This window comes from Cygnus atratus, chromosome 8 (genome assembly GCF_013377495.2).
Source record: "Cygnus atratus isolate AKBS03 ecotype Queensland, Australia chromosome 8, CAtr_DNAZoo_HiC_assembly, whole genome shotgun sequence".
NCBI classification, from domain to species: Eukaryota; Metazoa; Chordata; class Aves; order Anseriformes; family Anatidae; genus Cygnus; species Cygnus atratus.
This window is the reverse complement of record NC_066369.1, coordinates 26469766-26486772: the sequence shown is the minus strand read 5'-3', so window position 1 is coordinate 26486772 and position 17007 is coordinate 26469766. Positions and strand designations below refer to the sequence as shown.

Sequence of the window (17007 nt, the reverse complement as noted above, 5' to 3'; positions counted from 1 at the left end):
CCTTTTCCTCCCACTAAACCTCATCTTCCTCCTTTGACAGTATTATATAGGTAGAGCACAGGCATCCCCAGCCCCACCTCCAGGCTCCAGCCATGCCAAAGGCTGCTCTCGCTGTTCATGTCGAGGTGTTGCCTCAGCCAGTTACAGCACTGCGACCTCTGGAGCACCGCACGTCCTAAGCTGCATTGTGCAAGCAGCATTACCGTATTTACAAGGGAGCAAGCTGTTAGGGGCTTTATTTTATGTCTGCTGGATCTACGGAGTTGCCAGCACACCTCTCGGACAAATTCAGAACAGCACTGCTGATCAAGGCAGTGTGATGTGGACTGTACACAGGACACAAACGGCATAGCGTGCCCCTTGACATCTGAGATCATGGATTCTGCAAGGGGAATAAAGCACTGAGGCAGCAAAGAGCAGACAGCAACATAGTGCTATCCCTTGTGTTGCACATCTAACTCACAAAGCTGCCCATTTAGGAATGCCAGTAGTCACAATTATTTTCTTTGAACTTCTAGCAGAAACAGTGAAATACAGACAAACCAACCCTGCCAGGTTCACAAAGCCACAAGCTGTAATGGCCTAAGAAGAATGGCAAGAGAGAAGTCATGCAGAGCACCATGAGGGAACAGCCTCCTCGTGAACCCTGTCCTCACCCTTCCTCGGCTGATTATGGATGCTGATGGCCTGTGTCTGGTAATTCCCGTCATCGTTCTGAACACAGACCAGATGCGAGTCTGCTTTCTCGTTGAAGCACGCTCCCCCTGCTAGAACATGCTCATTGGATTTGTTCATGGCTTTCATCATCTGCAAACAAAAAGGTTTACCATTTTTACCATGTTTGTCGAGCAATACCATAAAGAGGTGACTCTTGGAACAGTTTAATCAGACAGAGAAAGATTCTCAGGAGTGCTCATAGTCCTGTGCTGGACAGACTTAAGCACTTAGAACCATAAACTGCTTTTGAAAAGAGGGTTCAGGTCTTATACCATCTAGATGCTTTCAAGTGTCACCTTTCATGTAATTAAGATAACTGGTACGAAGGACAGCTGACCTACAGGTTGCAAAAGCTGCTTTCTCTAGCTGTGGTAAAAAACACAACAGCTTCTTTCATTTTCTTCTCTCTTCATGTAGTCTTAGACTATGAGATTTTTGATTTTAAATGAAAACTGAAGGAGTCACCTATCTCTGGAATTTGTTTCAAAACCAAAAATTATATACTTGCTTAAAGGTAAAAAAAAAAAAAAGGCTAATTAAGTTACATCTCTCGCGGTGAGAACCCTGCAGAGAAGGAAAATGCTGACATCTCTGAACGGCGCTCAGACTCCTATCCTCTGCTTTCTGTAGCTGAGAGCACGCACGCTACACACAACACATTTATCTTCCTCAGTCTAACATAAAACCTTAATTACAGTGTCAGAAACATTAGTTGATGCTCACTATTGACAAATGTACACAGGTGTAATGTTTGGGGAGGAAACTTAATTAAGATTTTGCATCAGACAGCAGCGTATTTCATTATCTAGTTTATCATGTCATGCTCCAGAAACAAGATTTTAGCTCGACAGCAGCCATCTTTATGGAGTCCAGCAGCTGCTTTTAGCATAACGAGAAACAATTGGACATGGCAACTGTATTTAGTAACAAGGCAACTCATTAAAAAAGGACAGTCATCTTTCCTGAGGGACTAAATAGTTTCAGACAGGCAACTGAGTATCACTAGAAGTTGTAGAAAACTAAAATAATTTTGAAGAAAAACCTATGTATTTAATAGAAAAACTAGAGATTAATATTTAATCCGTTAATTGCAGTCTGAATTCTCCCCATTTAATGCATGCAATAGATTTAAAATGAGTTTTTCACTTTCAAGACAGTTTGAGTGACACTGTCCTAATTAAATATTGCTTTACTTGGGGGAAAAAGTAAAGGTCTGGTGGCTTAATCCAGCTTAATTCAAACTACACTCGGATGAAAAATCTCTAGCAATTCAAACTTTCAACGGGATTGCAGGCAATAGTGTTAAATAAATAACACTTCCTCCTTTTGAAAAGCTGAGTCCTCACTTCACATTGGAAAGAGAACCCAAGCACGATGGTTTTGCTATGCTGCATAACACAGGAATTTTCTTGGAGTCCAGCCTAGTGCAACATCTAATACCGGGCTGATGCTAACGCACTTGTAGACGTTAGGCACAACTAACACTTGCTGAACTGCAGCTTGTGTGCTGTTGTTCTACTCACCGCTCTGCAATAACTACAACATCATTGTGTTATCAGCGTTATTTTCATCCTAAATCCAAAGCACAGCACCATACCAGCCACTAGGAAGAAAATTAACTCTATCCCAGCTGAAACCATGACGTGCCAACACATATCTAATGCATGCAAACTTTACTGACCTTCTCCATTCTCAGCATCAGGAATTAATACACCCTTTAACAGAACCTTTATTTTCTTGCTTCATCAGTTTCCTCTTTTTGAATTTCCATAAAACCATTTTTAATATGAGTTTACTCAAATGCTTCTTGCAGGGAAATTTACTTATGTGATAAAGCTGTATTCTGTTCTGATACTACAAGAGCTTTTAAAAATACCATTTTGCCCAGGAGCTTTGCTCTTGTTCCGACTTCTGATTGGTTTCAAAATATCACATTTACCCCCCTCCTGTTCAGACAGACCACAAAATTAATCATCCTCTCCATTGCCTTCTTTCATTATTGTTCAAATATTCTGTCACTCAGCTTTCTCAACAGCACTTAATCCTGAAGAAACTGATTAATTTTCTCAGACTAGAAATCAAATATAGCATTTAGATGCAGAGAGAGATTTACACACAGCAATCTAACAAATATGAATAAATGCTGCAAGTATACACACACAACATAGATGAGAAAAGTTAATGCACTTTTTCCTCCGAGTTTACCTCAAGTATAAAATTTGTCAACTTACTTGCTCGAATCAAAATGGTATTTGCAATCCTCTAATATTTTCTACTCTTTACAATTACACTTTATATGTAAACAATTAAAAAGCCTGAAGGAAAAAAGAAATCATCTCTCCTGCCTTATTAACACTAAACTGAATTGCATTTTTCCTGTGGAGCCTCCATCACTTGCTCTCAAAAAAGTGTGTGCATCATGCATTTATCGTCTGAGTTTGAGGCAGTTTTCCCCAGTGGTAGTGAAGAGAATAAAATTCCTTTAGATCTCAGGTCCTCCAACCACAAAGAAACTGTAAATAAATATATTTCTTTTAAGCGTTACCTCATTGTATCTGTTGCTGGGAATTTTGATGCTGGTTTTTCTGACTTCCATATCAACCACTAAACCTTGGACCACAGGCAGCGTGTACTGGTAATTTCTGAAGTCCTGGTAATTAAAACAAGTTTTTAAAAGTTAGGCATGATGATCGTAATTAACGCTGTAGGTTTCATAACTTTCCTAATGGCCAACGGTTAGCTCATTAAAATAATTGTCATCAGTGACTTGAAAAGCAGGGAGGGAGGGAAACGTCCCAGCTTGTAACCTACAGAATCAAAGTACACAGATGAAAAACCATCACTGTGCCCGTTAGTCATTTCACTGATTTTCTTACATCAAAATTAACGTTCTCCAGCCTTGAATACAAGGAAATTTGTTCTCTGTGTTCTGTTACATTACTGGACAGCATTATTAGTTTTTTTTTCTAGCACTGAGATTAAGTCATGCATCCAAGAGAATTTTCTATATTGAAAATATTAGCGAAGTAGGAAGAGCTGATAAGTTCACTTCAGCTGAAGCTCTGTACAGCAGAGAGCTGTGACTAAACACTGTGATGACCTAGCACTTGTGAGGAAGGAAGCAGAGCAACTGTTGCACTTATTTCCAGATCCAAACATTCTCAGGTCGCCAGGTTTGGGGGTGTTTAGGGAACCTTTTTACAATTCACCTGCTGTCAAAATCTAACGTCCAATACCAGCAACAGCAGGCAATTCACCCAAATGCCCACTACCTCCTCTCATCACCTTTTAAGCATGCCAGCTACTACATGCAACAGGAGTCCAGTTCTCCCCACGTGACCATGCACACCGATGGAACGTACAAACTGAGTCTCAGCACTTACTGCAAGAAGGTTCATAATCGTATGTCCAGTCTCTCCAAACAAAGGCTTACGAAATCTGACACTAAAAAGTGGGCATGGATAAACTAGGATAAAATAAAACAGAAAAAGTCAAATTCAACTTTGCATACCGAGATTCTGCAAAAAACAGACTCAAATACAAGCTCCTCACTTGAACGTGGCAAGCAGCAGCAAAAGAAGAGATTGGAAAGAAGGCCAGAGTTTAAAAAGCTAAAGAGAAGAAGGGTGTAACATCATAACACACCTCACACAGGTCATGGCTCCTTGCCCACCACACTAGAAGCAATAAGAACAATTACATGGAAAGCTTCTAAGTGCCATGCTGCAAGACTGAACCTCATGATCTGGACCCTGATTGCAAAGATGGCCTTTCTGAATAACTTTTTCAAACTACTTCTTAGAAACATCTTCTCCCTTTTTTATGACCATCATGCCACTCTCCACTATAGCATCCTAAGCCTTTATTTTCCGTTGCTGACATATTACATTCAAGTAATAATAGTGAGATGATTTCATGTTCTGTTTTCATAATTTCAAACAAATGTGGCAGATTATCTACAGGAGTATGTAAAACTGAATTAAAAGGACATTTACAGTATGTCAACAATGCAGAATACCTGCATTCCTTGGCTGAATTGACCATACCTGTAACACACCTCTGATGCAATTCCTCGTGTAGCATATGGATCTGGCTACATTACATTATGTTGCAGCAGAAGCCCTAACAGAGCTTGAAACATGACTCACACAGTAATATGTAACGCCAAGGTCTTCTAAACGCGTATTTGAAGGAAGGTTCCTAAACTATGCTCAGACAACCACCCAGCCCGATTTTCCAAAATGCTATACATCTTCATAGTTCCCACTGCAGTCAGAAGGGGCTGCAAAAGCTCAGCAGTTGGAATTAAATCATCAGGATTTCCATACAGAAATGAACTCCAGCTTCTGCACACTGATGCGGCATCTGGAAAGTATCACAGCTCCTACACACACACTGTGCAGCTGACCAGCTCAGGCAGAGTGTCCTCATGCACCAAGAGGTGCTGAATTTCCTGTGTCTGCCACCCTGGCTGCGTACAGCAGCTCAGCTCCATCCCAGACACACTGCAATCCCTGCCTTCGAGCTGTATGGTTGATCTGCAGATGCTCAGCAGCCATTTTCTGGCTATCTAGCAACCCAGCGTGACTCCTGCAACTCATCTGCTGCACATCCAACAGAACTGGACAGGTGGCAGAAATCTGACAAATTCCACCAGCAAAAAGGATGTACCCAAGGAAACCTGGGACACAAATGCAGCCCTTATCTGGAGGGGACTGAAGAAGCGATCTGCACCACGGGACAAGTGAATATGCCCAAATCCAACCCTATAGAAGCTATAGAAGCAACTCAAACCCCGGCTTCCCATTAAACCCAGAGCAGGCACTTCTGCCTGTGAGTATCAGAACATTTATTTCTGTGCTCAAAAACAGATGTCACAGCCAAAAAACAGATGTCACAACCAAAATATGAGCATCTTTGTTTGTTTTTCTAAATGCTGATGGGAATAAATACACTACTTAAAAACCTCACGGATGCACACAAAAACATACACACCTTTAACACTAATGTTTGTTTGGACAAGTTTAATCTACATTCCTCATCCTCAGATAGGAAGCCTTGAAGATTTCCTTTTTCCCTTCCAATAGCATTTTATTTTATGAAAATTCCCAAACAGCTTTCCCTACACATCACAAGTTACATTTAAAAATGAATGTAGGACATATTCTAAATTTTCCTTTGTTAAATTTATGGAAATATTGATAAGTGCATGTGAAAAAACATTAACAATGACACAGGAATTTAGATTTACAAGACGTGCCAATTAAAGCAGCAGATGAGCAGGACAGCAAATTTTTGTCCCATCATGGTGGACAGACTTCCAGTAATCTCTTTGCTCCAGTGATGGACAGTGTCTTTTGAAAAAGATTTTATCATAACTTAATGCTAATTCCATGCTAGTGCTAAGATTTTAATTAGCTGAAACACTCTCTCCACCTTAATTTTTATTATTTGCAACAGAATTTTCCTAACAAATTGCCACATCAGTTGCCACCACATACATATTGTTGTTCTCAGAATAATGAGCATGGTTTTACAAACCTAAAAGCAAACACACTTCCATTTCAGCATGGAAAGAACCCAACACCTCAAAGGCTCTCATTTGTCCTAACCACACCAACTAAATCAGACTTGTTCTCCACATTACCCTATTTCAGGTCACCAAGTGAAAGACAAGCAATTACTCCAAACTGGATTTGTCTCCATGAAAAGCTCACTCACTGATCAACTCTTACAGCTGTAAAAAAGCCGTAGGTCATATCAAGACCTCAGGACTGCTGTGCTATTAGCTGGACAAAATCTGGGTACGAAACACCAACAACAATTTTTACTTGCCCGTTTAAGCTCACGTGACTTTAGTAGGTAACAATTTAGGGCTGGGTGTGTGTGCTCTGAATCAGAACGCATTCTCCTGCAGAAATAATTGCAACCAAAAGAACGCATGTTACTTACGTCTGTATTCAGCTCCAAGTCTCAACATCAGCCGAATGGGGAACACTTTAGCCCAGGGCGTCTCCCACTTCTGAATGAGGATGCCAAACAAGTAGGGTGGGGTTGGGAGCACCAGGTCCTGCAGGGACTGATACGTAGCTGCAACATACAAGAACCCTCCGTGTTCTTTGCTTCCAAGAAAGCTCTGGCTGAAAAAGGAGTGTCCCAGGTTGCCCACAACATTACCTGTGAACAAAAATACTCATTACATCACTAGATCGAGAGCTACATCAAAAATGTAAAGAGTTTTTCAAGAGAAAAAGAATCACTAAACTCACTTTGCTTCCTGAAGTACTAATGCCTACCACTAACACAAGAAGCAATGATTTGCTGCAGACAGGAACTCAGGTCCCCTTTGGGAAAAACTGTGCCACCTGTTATAAAAAAACTTGTAGACTAGAGCCACCAAAGCTATGGTATCGCTGCTTGATCCCCCTTTGGTGATGATAACAGATACTCACTGACTGTTACTGGTAGGAAGTCAGATTTGTAGGAACGTGCACAAACAGCTTCTTTTTTGCACCTGCCTGGCTGAGCCATGCCTGCAAGCGTTACCAGGACAGTACATACAATCACAAACCCACCATCTCTCCTTTTTTCTCCTTCTTTCCAGCTGCACACACATATAAAGCAATACATTCCAAAATACGTACGATGCCTACTCATTTTCCAAGGAAAACAGCAGTACCTTGACACACTTGTTGTCTCGGAATGGAGCATACAATTTATTTTGTAACCAATATGTAGTTCAAGGGGTAAAGCAGACTGAGAACTGAGGTTGCCATGATTTGACAACTTCTTCATGGCTGGCAAAAATGATTCAGTGAATTAATTTCAGTTAAAAAATAACAGGTGGAGCATGGGGAATGGGCAGGGAGGGAGACATGTCTTGAGCATGTTTCAAGCAGTCAAGGAGGTGAAATGGAGGGGATGGTGCATCCCAGGGATAGCCAGGAAGAGGAAGGGTAGCTCAGGCCAGTACTGCTGCCTGCGGCCTCCCCCTGGCACTACGAAGCTCACTGGAAGCCTGTGTTCAGCACCTCCCAGGCACTCAAGAGATTTCCACTGCAGAAGCTGCTGATGACTGAACCCAACTTTTAGATCCAGCTGTGATTAAAGGAGGTGTGCACCTGGTCAAATGATTAATGCCCACTGGTTGTCCTCTCATTTAGGCAAACCACTGGGGTGCCTGCTCAGTCATATTGAAGATCTAGGTCATTTTAAGAACTACACAAAAGAGTATTTGCTTAATTAGTATACTTTATGTAAAACACAACTGAGGCAGACACAGGGGAGAAATACCACTAATTTTTACTCTAATTCTTATTCTTTGATGCCCTTAATTTCCAAAAATGTGTATGCTGGAACAGCTGAATAAATCTGAAAGTTGATTAGATTATTATAGCAGCCAGTGCAGCATTTAACATCAGAGCAAAGAACCATACCTTTTATCAAATGACAACGACAGCATGCAAATAATGAGCAGAACAGCCTGCAGAGGGGCTGCTAAGTAGCAGTGTCTACTCTTTTTCCCCGCCACCTCATAATGGGGCATTTGTATCTGAACTCAGACAATACAAAGGAAGGGAAGGCAGAGAAGGAAGAAATGCTGTCCCCCTTCTTCAACATGCACATCAACTAGACACAGAAACTGGAGTCTTTCTCCCTCTTAGACACCAACATGCTAAGACAAACTGACACACAAACACTAGGTCTTAAGTAAAAACATGTCACAGAAATGCAACTATGACATCCTCAGTAATACAAAAGTGATCATTAAGTAAAGCCTTCTCAATTTTTATACTGCAAAACACCCTAAAAATCATATAAAGACATTTACAAATGCAGTAAAATAAATACAGTATGTGCAGTTTTGGCCAGCAAAGGAAAAATTAACCAATGAGTCCTTTGAAGACCGTCCCTTACACGAATGCCCTGTGAAAGTCCCAAGTCACAGCAACACTCCCAAAGCCAGTCCTGGCATGAGAGCAGTACAGCTATTCCTGGGCACCTTGCTGGAGTTGTCTTTGTTGTTGTTGTTGTTGTGCCCACAAGGTGCTGCACAAACAAAGCTCTTCAGTTCTCTGGTAAAGGGCAACAGGCTTCGGCTGCGCAGGCACCCCATGGCAGGCTCGGGCTCATTCATACCTTGCTGCTATTCTGAGAAGTTGACTTTTTAGTTTTACAGATAGATAAAAGCCAGCGCTGACACCATCAACCTGGGCCAGATTCTAGAACTCTTACAGTGGTTACAATTTCTGTGATGCTCAGCTGAGCATACCTGGTGTAAAATAGCCATTCGTTAACCTGAGGGATTAACGTGACTAACAGAGCTACATCAGATGTTGTCAGCTGCTGAGAAGCACTGCTCCTGCCCCTGTGCAGACAGATTTCTGTTGGCCTGTGCTGTGACACTACAGCCTGCTCAGTGAATACATTGCTAATACTAGTGAGTGCAACCCAATGCCTCAATTCGTGTTCATGAAAAAGATTTTCTCTGATCTAAAATAGCTGTTGGCACCTTTCTATCTCAACTCCACTCATTTGCTTTAGCAGTTCCCACCTACCCTCAATAATCTCCTCTTCATTTATATTTCCTTTTCTCCCTTCCCATCTGTTCTTAGCCAAACAGAAGCTACAGGCCTGATAGTAAAATTAGTTGGTGAGGTTCTTGGTTCCAACAACACGATCATAATGTATGAAGTGCATGAAATGCTAAACTGACTTTAATGCTGGACCCTTTTCTGAACTATTTTTTGTGTGAAAGAGGCCAGGCAGAGGGAAGCTGTAGAGCCCCGTCCACTTGTGTGAGGCGAGGTACTGCCCACTGGGATGACAAAGCAAGCAGACATTTCCACTTGTGACTGATGCCAAGTGCTGCAGCAGAAGGGGACGACTACTTATTTTTTCCGTTTCAGGAGATGGAACTTCAAGACTCACATGCTTGGGCTGCCTTAACGAGAAGCTTTTCAGCTAAGAGAAATATGAAAAATCCCCTCAGAGTGGAACCTACAACGAGCTGTTCAGCACCTTGCCCCCCCAAGCCACAGCAGTACGAGGTATTCCTACAGACATAAGCAGCTCGCAGTACGAGTTCTGATACGTTACCACTATTAAAAGGGCCAACTATGGGGACAACGCAGTTGTGCTGCAAGTCATTATTTATAAGAACATGCAACAGCCTGGTTTGCAGAGAGCATGGGAACAACCAAGGGAGTGTTCTCACAAGCACCTCTCTAGTACCCTTTTCAACCAGCAAACACAAGTCAAAAAGCTGGGCTTCTCCCACAAAATATTTCTGACCTGTCCAGGGTTTGACAGTCTTTCCTGTCACGTCTTTGAAGGTGGTTCTAAGTCAAGGCCCCACTGGTAAGTTACTAAATACTCATATTTGTCAGTAAATTCCCATTCACTTTTTATTTATGTGGATACAAAGTACTTAAACCTGTCATAACGCTACCTTAAATAAAGGGCAGCTATTAGCAACTTGACAAGGTCAAACCTAGCCCACTGCACCATTACACATTAGACGCGCAGAACTGTATTTCAGAAGCCTGTAGAGAAAGTGTAGCTGTCAGAAGAACCATCAGAAGAAAGCCATCATTCTCAAAACTATGTAATTTCATTTACAAAATATCACAACTTCCTTTCTAAAGTAACTCAGAGTGAACAGAAGGCTGCCTTTCTTTATACTAAGTTCCAGCCCCTGACACCAGACAATTCATATTATTTGGAAGTGCCATAAACGTGTATGATGCAGCTAAAGCAATTCTGCAGGAGGTCAGTATTTATTCTCTTTCTCAGTTATACTAGGTTATCCTTGACCTTAAATCTTAAGCACCTCTACAAAGTCCTTTAAAAAAACAAACATGCTTGTATCCACTGATGTGACTATCTCCAGTAATGATCCATACTGCGTATTGAATTCTTCACTTAGGTGTCTTCCTCTGATGAACAATGCAATTTGCTTATCAGTTTGGCAATCCCTTCTGGGCTCAAATAAAATAGTTTATACCAGGAAAGGTGAAGAAAAAAATATTCCTGTGTTTGTTTACTGCCTTCAGTACGTGATGAAGCCACTTGGGTGTTTTTACCAGAAACGGATGAAGTTAAATTCCTGATATATGCTCCATGCCATTCAGTTAATCTCGGGTCAAAAAGCTGGTACTAGCATCCAGTCTCAGGGAAAGCATATATATGTTGCTTGGAAGAGAGGAAGCTGCATCTGCCTGGCCTCATTCCACTGTCACCAATAACAACCAAGACCTGCCAAGTACCGAACACCACGCCAACATCCTGAAAGTTCAGACATCCTAGACCTGCAGCAAGAAATGCAAGGAACAATCACCTGGGATCAATCTTGCCAGATGGATTTTCTTCAAGAGCAAATGAGCACATAGCCTTTGGAAAACCAGCACAAACCCAGTCCCTACCACACAAATGTCCACAAAGAGACACAGAGGAGACATGACTGTGGATGTAACTTAATCACACAACACATCTGTAGCAGATGCCATTATTCAGAAAAAAAAAAAAAAAAAGAAAAAAAAAACACAAAACTCAACATTCAAACTTCTGACCATACTCAGCATCTTTGTATTGAAACACATCAGCAACTGATTTGAAATTGTCTTACTCATATTAGCAACAGACATGATGCTTCACTTACTATCATTGTGAGCAGCAGTTACCAGCATCCAAAACTTCCTCAGACTAGACTGTGTCAGTCTTCCAAACAATCACTCTCCCCGCTTATATGTTTGATTTTGTATCCATCTTTCCATATCACACTTGCAGGGGTGTGTTATTCACTCAGTTAACCTGTTCTCTGTTCAGAATATTTACGTGGACTTCTCCATAGCTCTCACCTGTTTTAGCTACCAGCTGACATAAAACCAGGCTGGGTAAGACACACCCAAAGCTGTGATTGGGGTAGAACACCCCCAAAACCATGGAGATCACAAAGCCATTTCAAGCTGCTGCCATACTTGTGCTTTCCCTACAAAAGTAACAGTAGCATTTACTGTATTCCACCAAAGCTGATGTACTAAAGCGTATCTGGCAGCTCTGTATTAACACATCCAACTGCTTCAAAATACCCATTCACAGGGACAGAAGTTCTCATTTTTCCATTCACTAGACCTCCTGCCAGGCTTATAGCCAACAGACAAGGATAATCACGGGATTACTACCACAACAGTACAACTACTACAACTACAACAGGAATCATTAGCTTTCAATTTCGAAACAAGAAAGGCAACACAGCAGGGAGCTCGATGATGGAGGTGCTAAAGGAAAAACAACGAGAGAAACAACAGCAGTTAATACTTGCCTTAATTAACAACTTTACAATTTATTATAGCTCACATACATACAATCTATAGTGAAAAATGCCATTTGTCTTTCAAACTCTCTCAGTTGTTTTACAATTAGGAAGTCTTAACATTACACTACAGCTTAAGGTTGAGCACTTCCCCTAAGAAGAAAACTAATGAAGATTCAGAGCGGTTTTGCACCCGACTGACATCTTATCCACACCGAAACTGGAGACGAATCTGAAGGGCAAACAGCAAACATTAAGCGTCCAGACCAAACGTTCCTGCTGGCAGCTCGGAGGCCTGGGTTCTGCTACCGCTACCTGCACATGCCAGAACCATGGTCTGCAAATGGCTGAGTGCACAGAGGACAGGACTCGTTCTCCAGAAACAAGATAGACTCTGAGGAGAGCAGAAATATCTGGAGAGAGGCATGAGTGCACGCAAGTTTGTGCTTCCAGGTTTGAATGCAGAATTCAAAATTGAGCAGGAAAAGCTAAGTGTGACTTGTGAAAAAAAGGAATCACTAGGGATATGGACTTTACTGAAATAAACAAGGGGAGGGAATGCTATATATTCTGGTTCTAAACAAAAGCAGCAGCAAAACCAAACCTTTTCCAAAACAGAATCAATATCACTGTATGCAAGTCTTGTTTCCATTCCGATAAAAAATAATATGTCTTTTTGTTTTATGACGGTTTTTAAATAAACATTTACTAGAGGAGATAAGTAAGAAATGTCAGAATTTATTTCAGTGTCCTCATGGCAAAATAAATTTAAACCAATATATAGTGAAGAATGAGACTGTGAGGCAGTTTCAAATAGTTCCTAATTTCTAGTGGGAGTTCTCATTTGCACTAAATGTCTAAACTCTAAACTAACATCTAAACTCGAGGAGAGGTGCAATACCTCTGAAATGAACAAACTTGGAAACATGGATGCGTGTATAACAGCACTCAAACTGCTAACAGCTTCCAAGGGATTACAACCACCAAAGTGAAACCCTACAGCACCATATCCTGTCTCTCTGGCTGAATGACACTGCAAATTGCCAGAGCTGCAAATACATTAATATATACTTCTCCCTCTCAAACACACATGACTTGGGGAAAAAAAAAAAAGAGGAGGAAAGGAGGATGCATATTGAGATTGTGCATTACAAAATGCTGCAGAATTTATTGACATGCATTGATCTATGAAAGTTTCAGTGCTGTTTGGTATTACACACACCTTGAGTTGCTATACAGTATCTATTTCTACTACATGTCTGAAACACAAAACAGAGCAAACACTATCAAAACAACATTACAGTGTGTAATCCTTAAGCAGTGAAGTTTGGCATCTGATTAAAAATCATACAATAGCAAGCAGCTCTTTGCACAACTGCAATTGTAAGAGATCAAATTACTATCATGAGAGCACTAAAAAAAAGAATTCCAAATACATTATGTAGAAGTTATAAATTATGTATTTCTGTAGTGTAATTATACAGAACACCATTGCAATATACACACCTAGCTGCATTTATATCTGTGTACACACATGTGTTTGCATATATAAAAATATATATGCACACACACAAACAGAGCATTTTGTATCTATCTCCCTCTGAGTAACACCATAATTAGAAAATAAAGCATTGTAAATGAAGTGAGGTTTGGAAGGTTATTTGTTTTCCGTGCATTTGAAATCCATTATGACATGTGATAATAGTACATTCCGAACCTGGCAACCTCTCTGGACAAGATGACCTTTGTTTTATCACGATATTTTAGGAGACAAAGATCTTTTTCATTATTTCAGTTAAGAATTGGATTCAGTCACTGCAAAGGCATTTCAAATGACATGCAGAACCCTTTAAAATGTTACTTTCAGTATATAACCCTAACTCAATGCAATTTAACCTCTGGGAAACTAGTTTTATTTTCTAATCAGTGGAACCAAACACTTGTTTTTTTCTTAACTTGCAATAGTTTTTGAACTCTAACGTCTAACAATAGTTAAAAGTGGAAGCCCATTTACTCCTCATATATAAGATGTGCAAAAGGTTACATAATACAATCTTGTGATTCAGATACTAAAATTCAAAATTCAGGGATAATTTCTGCAATGCCTTACAATTCATTCCAGGCACACACACACACATAAAAATCTGTACTACTTTACAATATAAATAATATCTCCATAGTGTGGCAATAAACACACACTATAGGAATCAAACTTCTAAGCTACTTGGTTTGGGGACATTTAACATTCTATCCACAGTGATGCTCAAAATATTCTTTCTTATCTTTGAAAAAAGCTACCCAGACTTAGCTATCTTCAGACAAATTATTAGAAGCAATGCAATTACAGGTTCCAGGAGCTCTTCTAAGTATACTACTACACTTACTGCTAAACAAAGTAGAGAAATATGTTAAGGTATGTGTTATCTCTATTCAATTTCTTAGGCAAAGACCTGGCAGAAATGCCAGGGCAGACAATAAGCAAAGGCTGCTGAACACAAAATTGTCACAGGGAGAGTCTTCCTTTTGAAATCACTTTTAATAGATAGCTTTCCTACCTGCTAAGGCATCTCGATAAAGTTGCACAAAATGGTTAAAGATATCCTTGGGCAAACATTTCTCATCAGGCAAACACTGCAAGAGAATGACTATTTCTGACTGCCCCACCGCGTGCATTCCTTTTGTAGTGAAACACCAGCACTTCCTGTTCACATCTGCAGAAAGGAAAATTGTATCAGAACAGAAAATCAGAATTTCACAAAATATGCCTAAATTTCACTACAGAAAGACAGTTCAATAATCAGTTTTACAGCATATTTGGTTCTGATATCTGACACATTAGGCTCTAAATCTGGCAAACAAGCACAACCAAGCCAAAAGCAGCTCAACAGTTCCCAGTTTGTGGCTAGGGAACAGCCAGAACATTATAGCTCCTGGTCAGATTTTGGGATTAACTCCACAGAGCAGACTTTTAACAGTTTCTGTATGCAAATTAAAGGGCAGGATTTAAATGGGAATTAAGGAACCTGAGAAAAGGCCAGGCTGTTTGCTGTGGATATCACAACCCTGACAGCTAAGCAAGTTTCAGACAGTGACATCTCTTTCTAATGAGGCAGATCGCCCAATCACTGTGTTCTTCTTCACATGGATGTTAATGATGACGCACACTCTAGGCTTCAAAATTCATTCATTGAGGATACTATGCTATTAGAATAAAGTCTTTCATCCAAATACATACATATAAATGTACTGCTATTTAACTAGATGCTGAAAGGTTTATAAACAACATCTTAGTTTATTGGATGAACTTTTCACAGAACCAAATCATTTTCCTACAAAACTGCCCTTTTGAATTTTTCAAATTTTTTTTTTACACAGCAGATATAACTGAGGCCATCTATATGCCTCCTCATTGTTCCTCCCTCCTTCAGTGCATGGATACACACACGCACGCCTGCACAGTACAGAAAAGGATATGAGAGATGTGCAGCGGCACAGAACTCGCATATTACTATGGGATCTTATGTACTTTTCCCAGGATTGGATGACAGGGAAATGAGTTGAGCAACCAAAGGAAGAACGAGTGATGTAATATTCTGCCCTACCAAGTTGGACATGAGGTACCTGTCTCCAAAACTGATTGGTGGCTTTATCAGTCTAGTTTATATTTTCTAAAGAAAATTATCTATATATTATATATATAATATATAATATATAATATATATAATATATAATATATATAATATATATTATATATATAATAATATATAATAATATATAATATATAATATATATCTAAGTATCAATGTCAAAACACTGGAAATAAAAATATAATTTAACTTAATATGGCTAAGTACAAAGTTTTCAGTCCATGCACACTTTCTTAGACTGCACTACCAAATAAAAATGCTGCTGTTCCTAGCAATAATATACACAAAATTTCCCCTCATATCCCAAGCCTTATTTAATTAAAAAACAAAACAAAAAAACTTACAATTTACAATTTTTACCATAGACAGCAAATTAGCGTTTAAAACAAATACAAGAGGGTCAGGGCCACCATCCTCCAGTTGCTGCATGACAGAGATCTGAGAAGGCCTCTCTTCTACTGCATAGTCTATAAAAGAACAATTAAACACACAGTAAAGTCCTCAACTTAGTTATACAGTACTCGATATTATAATAAGTTAGCCCAGATACTGATGCTTTTTCCTTTTGGCATTTAAAAAAAGCCTTTAAGTATTGCTGATCTGATTGTTTCCTAAGCTGGTATTTCCAAACTTCAATAGCATTTATATGCATAACACCTGTACATCCTTTAGAAAAGTACAGCTTGTTTTATAAATCAGATTTTTTTTTAGTATCAGCTGGAAGAGAAAATGGAACTCAAATTAAGAAATGTGTCATGGTGTCAACTGAAATCCCAAATGACAAATAAGTTGGCAATTGCTATTTATGTCACAGTAAAGCACAGGTCCACCAGTCCTGCACTACAAATACAACATATGGGCTACCCCAATGTCACAGAACTTAACATTTTCAGTGCATTAGCTAATGGGAAGATAACAAAGGGAGGATAACAAACTCCATATAAAAGTGTTTTTCACAGATCATAGAAGGTCTAAATGCGGTGTAAAATGGATTCCAGCACGAACATTTGAAGATGTCTGTAGTTCCCCTCTATGATTAGATCCATAAGACTACTAAATTAAAATTTGTCATCCATGTGATTATAATCTATTCTGCATTTAAGATTTAACAAAAAACAGTTACATAGATAAAAACAGGTTTTGATAAAAATTATATTACCTTTCCAGTTAGAATTATCTAGAAAGAAAGGTAATTTTGCTTTCTAATGTTAAAAAATGTTTTTGGAATGTTTTAAAATAGAATATTGGAAGTAAAACACTGCAAAGAATAGAATCATAGAAAAATCAAGAAAATCCAGTATGTGACAGCACATGAAACAAAATCCACTT

General features: G+C 39.6%; 1 protein-coding gene across 3 annotated transcripts in view; it reads right to left on the bottom strand.

The window, feature by feature from the left end:
• ZFYVE9 (zinc finger FYVE-type containing 9) overlaps window positions 1-17007 on the bottom strand; it is a 59789-nt gene that overhangs the window by 7063 nt on the left and 35719 nt on the right. For all 3 annotated transcript variants that reach the window (XM_035538133.1, XM_035538135.2, XM_035538134.2), the window contains 6 exons: window positions 16023-16145; window positions 14587-14742; window positions 6670-6894; window positions 4101-4183; window positions 3263-3367; window positions 657-807 (listed from right to left, as the gene is read on the bottom strand). In XM_035538133.1, the coding sequence (XP_035394026.1) occupies window positions 657-807; window positions 3263-3367; window positions 4101-4183; window positions 6670-6894; window positions 14587-14742; window positions 16023-16145 (843 nt within the window). The remainder of the gene's footprint in view (window positions 1-656; window positions 808-3262; window positions 3368-4100; window positions 4184-6669; window positions 6895-14586; window positions 14743-16022; window positions 16146-17007) is intronic.